This window comes from Pavona decussata, unplaced genomic scaffold, assembly GCF_977016875.1.
Source record: "Pavona decussata unplaced genomic scaffold, jaPavDecu1.1 SCAFFOLD_76, whole genome shotgun sequence".
Classification (NCBI taxonomy): domain Eukaryota; kingdom Metazoa; phylum Cnidaria; class Anthozoa; order Scleractinia; family Agariciidae; genus Pavona; species Pavona decussata.
The window spans coordinates 399,348-411,880 of NW_028145494.1; the positions used below are offsets into that span (position 1 = coordinate 399,348).

The 12,533-nt window shown below is 37.3% G+C and overlaps 1 protein-coding gene across 1 annotated transcript in view; it reads right to left on the reverse strand.

Moving 5' to 3' along the window:
• Positions 1-12,460, reverse strand: part of LOC146476459 (neurofibromin-like) — a 71,284-nt gene extending 58,824 nt beyond the window's left edge. Inside the window, exons 1-11 of the mRNA XM_085114333.1 lie at positions 12,148-12,460; positions 10,034-10,174; positions 8,703-8,786; positions 5,839-5,907; positions 4,711-4,829; positions 3,498-3,601; positions 3,292-3,359; positions 2,120-2,195; positions 1,506-1,609; positions 1,099-1,158; positions 135-299 (exon numbers count right to left, since the gene is read on the reverse strand). Coding sequence (XP_084970459.1) covers positions 135-299; positions 1,099-1,158; positions 1,506-1,609; positions 2,120-2,195; positions 3,292-3,359; positions 3,498-3,601; positions 4,711-4,829; positions 5,839-5,907; positions 8,703-8,786; positions 10,034-10,174; positions 12,148-12,210 — 1,053 coding nt within the window. The 5' untranslated portion in view covers positions 12,211-12,460. The remainder of the gene's footprint in view (positions 1-134; positions 300-1,098; positions 1,159-1,505; positions 1,610-2,119; positions 2,196-3,291; positions 3,360-3,497; positions 3,602-4,710; positions 4,830-5,838; positions 5,908-8,702; positions 8,787-10,033; positions 10,175-12,147) is intronic.
• Between the last annotated feature and the right edge of the window lie 73 nt (positions 12,461-12,533).

Here is a 12,533-nt window from a genome sequence, read left to right on the forward strand (position 1 = left end):
ACACTTGAACATGATTTTAGTCTGAAGACATCACATCATTCCTTAAAGATAATTTGGCATCTTCCAAAATACAATGCTATAAACGGACTGATAGTTTATCCACTCTGAACAAAAATTGAGGAATGACCAAGTACCTTTAATTCATTGAGCATAGTGACAACAAGAAAGCATAGCACGGAGTTGTCCTCAGGTCTCATGTAAGTTGCAACCTTACATAATTTGACACAAACCACTGCTGCACTCTCAGTCAAGGTCTTTGTGCTAGTGAGAGCTTTCTTCAGATGATCAAGAAACTCTTTCTAAAAGAACCAAGGAAAACAAACGAAACAACAAGAAACTTAACATACAAATGGTCATACATACTTTATTGACCACTACAGGCAAGAGGCTTTATTTTCAGCAACATTAAGTGAATAGAGGGAATTCTAATTCTTTTTGTCTTAAACATAAGTTTGCAATTTGCAAATCTCCTCTTTGTCTCCCCACACAAATGTCTGGCATTTCAGGCCAGAACAAGATTGAGCTGTACCAGCTGTACCATGTTGGATACCCGGAAGCCCTTCTGGCTAAAACCATCAATTAAAGGGTTTTGGCAAGACTAGCAAAAGTGCCTTTTTTTGCTTTGAAATCAAAATTGCTCCAGATTAGCCCTATTTTGGACAGAAACCAGTTACCGATGACTTGGTTCAGTCTCATACACACACAAAAAAAAATCAGTTGAGCATCAGATTCCTTTTGTGTAGGTCGTTTGCGTTTTTTTTTAGAAATTAAAGCAATATTATTAAGCTATTTTTTGTTTAGTTAGCATTAGCTCAAATACTAAATGCGAAACTAAGTTTGTTACATGATAATCAGTCTCTGTGCCAAAATAGTGCTTATCATCTGGAGCAATTTTGATTTAAAAGGGAAAAAACGCACTTGACATACATTGTAGTCTTGCCGAAACCCCTAAAATTATTTGTTGAAATACTGTACCATTGGTACAAACAGGCCTCTTCTACCAGAGAATGTTGTATAAAAATATTCTCAAAGTCTGCACTATCCAATATTGGAGAAGGGTAAGAGAGAAGGGTTGACAAGGTTTATTTTGTCTTGTACCTTGTTGGCCTTGCTGACATCAAAGACTTTTTCACTTGTGGCAATTTGTTCAAGCATGTTCTGAAAAAAGGAAATTAAAGCAATAAATCATCAAACTCCTTACTTTTACCCTCATCATCGTCACCTTCACAATCATCATCATCCTCATTGCATCATTACAACATTACAATAACCACCCTTATCATCATCATCATCATTATTGCCTTCATTACAATCATTGCATCCTTGTTCCCATAGTTATCACCATCATCATTGTCATCATCATAATCACAGTTACCAATCATCATCCTCATCATCATTGTCATGATAATCACTATCACCATGGCATCATCATCATCATTGTCAGCGTTATCCACATTACATATTAAATAACTCATATACATTTCAAGAGATAATATTATTCTTACCGGGCATAAAATAAGCAGCATTATCTGAAGAGGCCATACTGCAGCTTTCCTTTTGGAACTTTCAGCAAAGTTATCGACTAAGTCAAAAAGCTTTTCTGCATACTCTGAAAAAGTCGATAAAAAGTTGTGAGCATTAATTTTTACAGAAAATCCATGGCAACTTAAAATATTAAGTAAACAGCCTTGACCCAAAAGCAAATGTTCTATTATACATAATTATGTTGAAATCAATTTGTTTGCATCTGCTGTAAATGGTGCTGTGACCTGTAGATCCCAAATGTTGCATATGAGAAGGGAGTACATTTACCAAATAGGGGAGGCACAGATTCCAAAACCATGTTTAAGAATTAAAAGTATTTCTGTCCACTGAGCACAATATTGTCACGAAAAAAAAAGGGGGCGAGAAAAAAAGGGGGGGGGGGGGGCAGGAAAGGCCACGCCCTCTTGAAAGGAATTTCCTCTAGACCTGTCACTGCTGAAGAATAGAAAAGAATGGAATGGAAAGGAATAGAACAAAATAGAATTGAATAGTCCAATGGAACAGAATTGAATGGAATGGAATAGACCTTCCCATTCACTGAGTAACTATAAGTTTCAAATGTGACATACTGTACCTGAAAGCTCAGGGGAAGGTTGTCTTTGCAGTTGAGCAAATTCATCAGGGCTGTTTTCAACCCAGTTCCATATTGCCTAATAAAATAATAGGAACAAATGCAGTAGATGCTAACCTCAACCACACAATAACCGTAAGATAAAAATTACATGTAGCTTCTAACAGTAACTTTGTGCTATCGATAGTTTACTAAAATACAAACACACAACATAGTTTCTTTTACATTTTCACTTACAGCCAAGAGGAAGATGAATGATAGTTTATTTATTGTAATTTTCATACAAGTTGCAAACAGAAGCTGGCCTGGTGTAATGACCTGGCAACAGAGGCTCTTAAGGTTACCCGGGACCTTCAGAGGTGTCTCGCGTTTAAGCGATGTAGCGCGTCCAGTTTAAACTGTAGATACCTTAACCCCTATATCAAATTAAAGCTTATAGAGCTGACTATCAAACCATACCAAGAATTTTGAAATAAATTGTTTTTTGCTAATTTAATTTGCTCCTCAGTTTCCTGACCCAAAGCGCTAACAAAACGTGTCTGCGTTTTGCCATATTCAATCGCAGTGAAAAGTTATAGAGCATTTTCGAAATAGGATGAAAAAAATGTGGAGTAATTGTACAAAAATCACTCTTGGAGAAAAAATATTGCGAAAGAAAAAATTCGCAGACACCTTTTTGTTGTTTATCAGTTAAACTAGCTACTGTCCAAATTTGAAGGCAAACGAACAAATTCCTTTTGAGTTTTAGCTCTTTGAAGTGGCTCCTCCAAGTGAAAAACATTTATTCGAGAAAACAGCGCTAAAAATTCGGCAATTCATTTTATTTCAAAATTCTTGCTTTAGTTGGATAGCCAGCTCTATAAGCTTTAATTTGATATAAGGGTTCAAGTATCTACAGTTTAAACTGGACGCGCTACATCGCTTGGACGCGAGACACCTCTGAAGACACCTCTTAAGGTCCCGGGTAACCTTAACAAGGGGCCGCAGTGTGATGTGACCACGTTCAAAAATGGTATGGTTGACACAGATGAGGTGCCTTGCCATGCCAGCGAGACAGTTTCTGGTACAGGTTGGGAAGGACAGGAGTGGGTAATGGGGTATAGACAGAAGAGGGAACTATTGTTGGTGGATGTTGAGCAGCTCAGTTGTTAACCCACCACATGAATTTAGCCTACCTTTTCCAATCCAGACACAAGTGCCAGCTGACCAATCTTTTTCAGGGATTTAAATACTTGAATGCTCTCTGTACAGAAAACCAGTGAACATTACTTTGTATTATAAACCAAAGAACAATGAGAGGAATGTTCAAATAAACATTTGCATCAGCATACAACATAATAAAACAACAGGCAAACATTAGGAATAAGAAGGATTGTCATACCTTGCAGGAGAATTTTGAGGGAAGATACATTCACATGTAAATGCCGAATGAGCTCCAGATCCCCAGTGTCAGAATTATCTTCAGTGTTGGCAAGAACATGAAGCCTAAAAGGTCATCAAACAAACACCTAACAGTCATACATGATATAAAATGTACATGGATGGAGAACGGGTTTGCAGACTGCACATAATAACAGTCATAATTTATGGGATTCATAATTATGCGTTCTTACAAGACAAGCTAACAACACAGCTAGAATTTAACCTGGCTTCTCACACATCACTGGTGGCCATGCCGGCCAAGCCGACCGCCGCAGCCTGACCTTTATTGTAAAACCAACAAAAAAATGTGTACAACTTGGAAACAATAAAAATGGAAAACTACCCAAACTACAGGGTCTGTACATTCATACTAACACAGTGTACAAACTGAATTCTAAGGGTGGGTGGGTGGGAAGGTAATGGCGGACGCGGTCAGTAATGGCGGACGCAACAAAAACAACTGTCCGCCTTTATGTCACATGACCTATACCCAGGTTCCCAGCGGTGTGTGAGAAAAACATTTTCCACTTATTTTATTCCACTCAGCCAGTGGAAAATTACTCTCTGTTTCTGTAGCATGAAGAAGCTACACTGTAGGGTCATTACTACTCAATCTGTATGTGTTCGTAATCCATCACATGACATCCAACATTTTGGGTGGGTGGGAAGGTCAGTAATGGCGGACGCAACAAAAACAACTGTCTGCCTTTACGTCACATGACTATACCCAGGTTCCCAGCCGTGTGTGAGAAAAACATTTTCCACTTATTTTATTCCACTCAGCCAGTGGAAAATTACTCTCTGTTTCTGTAGCATGAAGAAGCTACACTGTAGGGTCATTACTACTCAATCTGTATGTGTTCGTAATCCATCACATGACATCCAACATTTTCTAAGTTAGCATCACTGGTTTTTACGTGTTTTGCAAAAACATTTGTAACTTTTTTCCACTTGTGGAAAACAATACAACAACGATTTGGATCTGATTAGCAATTTTCACACTCAGTTGCCTCATAGCAAAACTGTGGAATAGTTATCAGAATTATCATAAACTCAAGTGAACACAAAAATAAAATTTAAAATCTGAATCAGAAAATAATTTATTAGACACTTGAATCCAGACACCCTTTAATTAAAATACATGTACAGTGATGTCATGTAAGTATGCTCACCTAATTGCAATGCGATTAAAAAGTGCAGAGAAGTGATGCACACTGATGTGAGAAAGAACTTTGCCAGCCAGTGCTTTCTGTTCAGCTTCCAAGGGAAAACCATTTGACTGAGTGATCAGCTATAAATTAAATACAGTAATGAAACATTTATTTATAGTGAATTATGCATTAACAAATCCAGTGATAGTAAAAGGCTTACTGGTCAGTGTCATGTAAACCGTTCAGTTCTCAGTGGTGAAAAGACATGCAACCCTTGATAAAAAAATGTTTTGGGGGTTAGTTGCACTTTAAAAGATTGATAGCCAATCTAGAATTAATAGAATAATTATTATTCTATTAATTCTAGATTGGCTATCAATCTTTTAAAGTGCAACTAACCCCCAAAACATTTTTTCACTTAACATATTCTCCTTATTGGCCTGATCATTTGTGCGAAAAAATTGTTGTCGTAGCTTTTTTCTCCTTTTTTTTCCCATGAATTTTCAAATTTGGAAAATTCTGCGCCTCTTTGACATGTGTCCGCATGTAAAGGGAGAATGGGCCTAGTTCGGTTTTGACAAGCTATGACATCATCAAAGGAAATTCTTGTGAAACAATTCGTGTTTTTTCCTTACATGATGTCACAACATAACTCGACCTGGTCCCTTAATACGCAGCGGCGGGTCAAAAAGTCAAACTTCAAAAGGCCGTAGAAACGCGAGGATTTCATCAATCTCAAAAATTATTTTGCACAAATGATCAGGGCAATTAGGAGATATTTAGTACCTAAAAAAATTGGGGGATTAGTTTCACTTTCAAGGCTAATACCATGTTTAAACTATGTAGGTGCCAGCGCCTGGATCCCTTTCTAAAATTTTCCGGGTACTTCCAGAGGCACCTTTCTTTTCCCATTCAAAATGTGCAAATTCCATACCAATTCCAAACCCTTATCAACAAGAGTTGCATGGAACTGCAAATGAAAGCACCATCTGTTATGATTAATGTACAGTGATTTAGCAAAACATCACAGTAACAGTATTCAAGAGTCATCTTAACCACTTTCCTGCCGATGGGGAGGCATTCAGACTCCAGGATGAAGATTTCATCGCTTACTTAAATTTCTTTTCAAGGCTGAGCTAAAACACTCACCTGGCATATAGCAGGAAGAAGACGTTTATTCAACACTTCATCAGGTAGGGATGCACATTTGTCTGGATTCTGGAGAATTAAATAGATTAAATTATTTTATTACAGTGTACAATTTTACATTTTAAGAAAATCTCCCCACAATAATTTTTTATTAATGCTGTAAAATTCTCAGATACTTCAACGTAATTGACCAAAGAAGTTTAACAAAAATTAAAAATTTACCTACAATGTGCAATATAATGTGTTGATGCAACAGTGGCATGCTAAGATCGATAAGCAAATTGCAATCTTGATTACACCAGAATGTTTTGAAACTGTTGTATAACGCAGTCCTTGGATAGTGTGGGTACTGATAATGATTGGTGTATTTTGCCTGCAATAAGATCTTAGAAACAAGAAATTTGCTACTATCTTTGCACCGCAAACAAAAACATTCCTGGTCTGATATTTTTGCTTTTAGATTTTGAAAAAGCATTTGACACACTAGAATGGCCTTTCATTGAAAAAACCTTACAACACTATGGCTTTGGTCCTTCAATCCAGAAATGGATTAAAACTCTCTATAATGATATTGAAAGCTGCGTAATAAACAACGGGTGGACGAGCGACTGCTTTAAAATAGAAAGAGGCGTAAGGCAAGGCTGCCCCCTCTCCCCATATTTATTTGTTCTTTCGGTAGAAGTTTTAGCTAGTGCAATCCGAAGAGACCCGAATATAAAAGGCGTGTCAGTCGGCCAAAAAGAAATCAAATTAAGCCAATATGCAGATGATACCACTCTAATTCTCGATGGCACAAAGAGTGCACTAGAAAGTTCACTCGATGTTATTGGAAAATTTAGTAAAATATCTGGTCTTAAACTCAATAGCAAAAAGACTGAAGCGTTATGGATAGGTTCAAAGGCGAGAAGTCCAGAGGTTTTATGTCCAGAGAAAGGTTTTAAATGGCAGCAAATAAAAATCAAAGCACTTGGAGTTTGGCTTTCAATAGACCCTGAAGAAACTGCGAATTTGAATTTCCAAGAAAAAACGGAAAAAGTTCTGAATTTACTAAGAAACTGGCAATACTGAAGACTAAGCCTACTCGGGAAAATCACGATATTAAAAAGTCTAATCGCTTCACAGCTGGTTCATATCCTTTCTCCCCTCCAAACAAATGACCAAGCTATTAGAAAAATAAAAAATGCTTTCTATCTTTTCCTCTGGGATGGGAAACCAGATAAGATTAAAAGAAATATTATGATCATTGAGTACAATAACGGCAGCCTGAAAATGATTGATCTTTTCTCGTTTAATAAATCCTTGAAAACTATTTGGATCAAAAAATATCTCGATAAAACAAATTTAGGAAAATGGAAACTTTTCTTCGATTTGGAACTCAGTAGATATGGTGGAGAGACGGTGTTCCTAGGCAACCTGGACAAGACAGATACTAAGCGCTCTTTCCAAACTTCCGATACATTCATCAATGAGATATTGCAGATCTGGGCTGAGGTTAATCATACCGACAATATACTCTCCTTGCAACATTACAATGAACAACCTCTCTGGAATAATTCTCTGATTAGAATTGATCGCAAACCTGCTTTTATTCGACAATGGCTCAAGGAAGGAGTTTTGTCGATAGAGCACCTTAAGAAAAACCCAACCACATTCCTTTCCTATAAAGAGTTCCAAACCAAATATTCACTTAAACCCTGCTTTCTCGCTTTTAACGGAATCATCTCAACACTGAAATCCCTGAGGGAACGATTCAAAAACAATATAATCAATATTGAAAAAGAAGATGTCAAGCCTTTCAACAAATCATTCTTGGTAACGAAAAAACCCAGCAACTTAGTTTATAGAAACCTTGTAGCACTTAAGAGTGAGAAGCCGCTACGTTCTCAAGCGAAATGGCAGAACGATTGCAAACTAGAAGATGAAATTGATTGGAAAAAAACTTTTCAACTGGCAAGAACGTGCACAAAAAGCACCAAGATTATTATTTTCCAATTTAAACTTCTCCATCGACGTCTTGCAACAAACTCCTTTCTATTTAAAATTTCAGCTAGAGATAACGATCGTTGCACTTTCTGTGGAGGAGAAACCGAAACTTTGCTTCATATTTTCTGGAATTGCACGTTAACTTCTCTTTTTTGGAAAAGTATATTCAACTGGCTACGTGCTTGCTCACTAATTCAGAACGAAAACCTTGACATGATCACTGCCTTAGGCCTTAGCCCTGACACCTCAGATGCTAAGCTCCAAATTAATTTTTGCTGTTTGATGAGCAGATATCACATTTGGCTTTGCAAAATGAAAAACGAAATTCCCAACTTTCCACAATTTCTACGTTTTCTAAAGAAAACCTATGAAATTGAGGAAAACGGTTCCAACGACCCTCCTGAAAAATGGAAACCTCTCCTTGATCACCTTCAACTTAAGATATATGACAATTCTAAATACGGTTAAGGTGCGTGCCTTTTGCTACTTATTTTGCAAATCTAATCTAATAAAACGTCGGAGACCTTCTCAAGCTAGATCAAATAACAGCACACTTAATAATTGTCCTTTTCGCACTTGTTTATTTATGTCTTATTTCATGCTTATTTTCAAGTTTTTTACGTACTTTTTTTTTTTTTTTTTTTTTTGCTTTAATGAAACTTTCGCCTCTTTTCTTTTTTTTCCCTTACATCTGTTAAAAAAGTGAAAGTAAAAGAGTATTGTAGTGTAAGTGATTTGTAACTAATGTTAAAAGTAATGTACTTTGTTTGTAAGTAGTGTTTTGTTTGGAATAATAATAAAATAAAATAAAAAATAAATAAATAAAAAAAAAAAAGATCTGCTCTGGAGGGCCGTGATATTTTTTGTGTTTGTCTACTGACCTGTTCAAAACATTTAGCCATGGCTTCCATTGTGATGCTGTTGGACTGGGAAGCAAGTGTCATCTTTTCTGCTGATAGTGAACACTAAACAGAACAAGAAAAAAGCTATTGATTAGAAAGACTATCCATTTTTGTGTAAAATGTATTCAAAACTAGGTCCCGATGGTTTCTCCTACAAACTTAAACTGGTTTGAACCCCAGTTAATTGAAGAGCGGACCAGAAAAATATACAAAGTGACTTTTCAGGTGTCTTTTTTCTTTTCTCAAAAGAAGCTAAACATTTTTCCGGTCCGCTTTTCACCGTATATTTAGTGTTTGAAGGACTAGTTTCTACACTAAATGACCAATTGAAAAAAAAAATATCAACCCAAACCACACTATCCCTTCAATAAAGTCTGTTATGAACTACTCCAAGAACTTCCTCCTGGAACAAAGTTTTACTGCAAGTCACTAGAACACGTCCTCTTGTAAAAACATTACAGGGGACAAGTCCCCAGTCCAGGGAGTCCTTCCATATGCATTAGGGACTGGTCATAAAGTACAGGGGGGGGGTGGGCTGGAAAAAAAGGGGGGGTGGGTCACTGTTTTCATGCATGTAAAAAGGGGTGGGCTAGCAAAAACCATGCATCATTAAAGGGGTGGGGCACATAATATTTTTGCACATGTTTTGCATCAAATGGTGCCTTTTGCCAGTAAAACTGTGAAATGTATTAACAGTAAAAGCACAAATTATAATTGTGTAGTTTCAGAAAATATCCATCCCCCATCACAGAGGGAATTTATAAAAGGACGCCCTACCGCCAGGAACTTCCAAGTTTCTTTCATACAATCTCTGTAATTTTGTTCTTTCTCTTACCACCATCCCCTCCAGAATCTTGAATTCCCTCCATGGGTGGGGTAAGGATATTTTCTGGAGACTCCGACTGACTGTTACTCAAACTGAGGTGCGTTGTACATTATATCATTGCCAATGCCTTATGTTATCACCTTATAAAATACCATAGTGACTAATAAGTGCATGTGTGCTCCTTCCTCTATCATACTTGTCCTCTAATTTGTCTAGTTTTATGTATAGTCTTACCTTTATTTACTAGGGGTGGGTCATTTCATTTTTTACCTGAAAAATATGGGTGGGCCATGCATTATTCTGCAAAAATATGAGGGTGGGTCACACAAAACTAGCCTTCGTAAAAATGAATTTTTCCAGCCCACCCCCCCCGGTACTTTATGACCAGTCCCTTAAACCTGAAAAACTGGATAGGTCCAACATGGCTACTTTCCCAGTTGGAACAAGGATACAAAAAATATAAATTAAAACAGAAATTACTCACTAAAAATGAAGGTTCCTTAATGAAGCCAGCCAGCTCTGCCACCACCATGGCAAAATTGTGTTCACTGAGGCTGACAATGCAGTTCTTGATGTGATCGGTGCTTTCATGATTTTGCATGGAACGTGAGGATTCAAATGGAAGCTGCAATATAAAAATAAAGTACATACATGTACATAAGGATAAGGGAGTTAGTTCTAAAAACAACTGTGGTGCTGCATCAGTTAGGAGTAGAAACAAATGTTTGGTTTCTCAACAAGTTTCAAGTTTCTTCATTTCCACATATTAAAGAACACAAAGGAAATAGGAAGGAAGGAATGTGGAGGTGCAAAAACAAAAACCCATGGAGTTAAAAAGTGTTTACACACCTGAGTCTTACTTAACAAAAGGATATCTGCATTTAAATTAATCTTAGTTAGCGAGTGTATAATAATACAACTGAGTTGATAACTTCAGGTAAATTGGACACCGTAAAGAGATTTGTGTGCTGACGTTTTGATCGTTAACCCTTCCTCAGAGCAAATCAAATTCGTTCTGACCAATCACTGATTTGCTCTCACTGACAAATCATCAATTTGCTCTGACAAAGGGCTAATGCTCAAAATTACAGCACTCGAATCTCTTTACGGTAGCCACTTTACCTTTAGCATCAACTCTGTTGATAAACCAAACATTTGTACATACATTAGGCTACAACAGAGTATTGTTCAGTTTGTGAGAATTCCAAAGAAGCACTGTCCCTTACCTAAGATATATCTCATCTTTGCCAATCTTTGATGAAACCAGAAAGGCGGAGGGGACAGAGAGAGGACACGAGGGGCTTATACCAAATTTTAAGTTGATTCTTATCAAAACTATCACCAAACTCCAGGGGAAAAAATGGTTTCAAATGAACTGCCAAATACGACATCAATTCAAACAAAACAGGAAAATTTTAATTTTACTGTCATTTTCCAATTGGGCAATGACCAGATAAAAGGTAAATTGTGGTCTGTTTCTGTTCCTCTGGCAATAGGAAAAAGGCCCTTCATCAAACCCCGAGGGGTGTGTGATTGCAAACCAAAAAACCTTCTGAGCAGGGCGTATGGACCACGCAATATTAAACACAGACATCCATTTTCTAGTGCAAGAAGCTGACAGATGGGAGGAGATATAGTATTGAGATTGGAAAAATGGAATCTGCTCATATAACAAGGTATCCACTTCCGTGCAGGAATTTTCTTGTACTAAGAGCGTGAGGAGAACTTGCATGTTGATCTCTGTTTGATCTAAGGCATTGCTGTTAATTCTAAAAAATTTTTGTTAATAACTAGCAACTTTCTGTTGGTTGTAACTAGCAACTTCCCCGGCCACTTTCTGTGGGTTCACAATTTACTATAAAGCTAAGCAAAGGTCGAGAAATCCCTTGTACTTTAATTTGATCCTGAATTTCAAGGGCGGGAGAAATTAACAACAACTCTTTCACCATCCGACAAGCGTTCGAAATGGTGTATCCCGAACCAGAATAACCATAAATCTTTTACAATGGCAAATGCTGATTAAGGTTTTATACACTTCCCATCAGCTATCAAAATGCGGCTAATTAATTCCTAGGTGAATTAACTTTGTATTCAAAACAAACGAAGCGTCCACCCATGTATGATGCGATAGTCTCAACGGAATCAATGCCGGCTAAATTATACGAAATCTATCCATTGGAGAGACACTTCAATTCAGAGGTTACCACCACACTCATGAATTGAAGATAACTATGAATTACGTTTCATATCAATTTATCCAAACACAGAGATAAATTGAACTGATTACTCTGGTGCGAAAAATTCCACCGTGTGATTTCATCAAATGAACAATCATGTGGGTACGTATTCTCAGTTCAATTCCAGAATAAGCTGTCACAACAGGCGAATATGAACTTCCTTACCAACAATGAAATAACTTGTCAATGACAAACGCTTCGTCATTCAAGCTGAATGCTTGTCATGGCAAAGAATGTCGAGAAAACAAAAGTGATGATTTTATTTTGGCGCTCCTGGCGCGCTCCAAGCAACAAAGAGCTGAACGCTACTAAAGCATAACCGCAAACAGCAAGGTTCGTTTTGAAAAACACGCAAGTTTACCTGTGATCGGAAGCGCCGCAATACGAGCTTGACCCAGTCATCAGACTTGTTTTCTCGTTGCATGGTTCACAACTGTGTATCGGATTTTACAAGTACTCCTAATTCGCACCGACATTGTTCAAACTGCACAGTATTTTGTCTGCAGTGATTGCAATCGGCCGGAAATACGTACGATTAGATGTCATGCCAAATATGGAAAAGGACAAGCTCACACCCAACCATAAAAAAAACTTCCGGGAGATGCTCAGTATAACATCATGCCGGGGAGAATCTAAAGAGGATACTCAGAATTTTAGAAAGGAAGCTTACCTACTCGTGAACTTCGGTGTCTCTAGCACTATTTTAAATCAGTGATATTATGTTTTATACACTCTTTCATTTTCGGG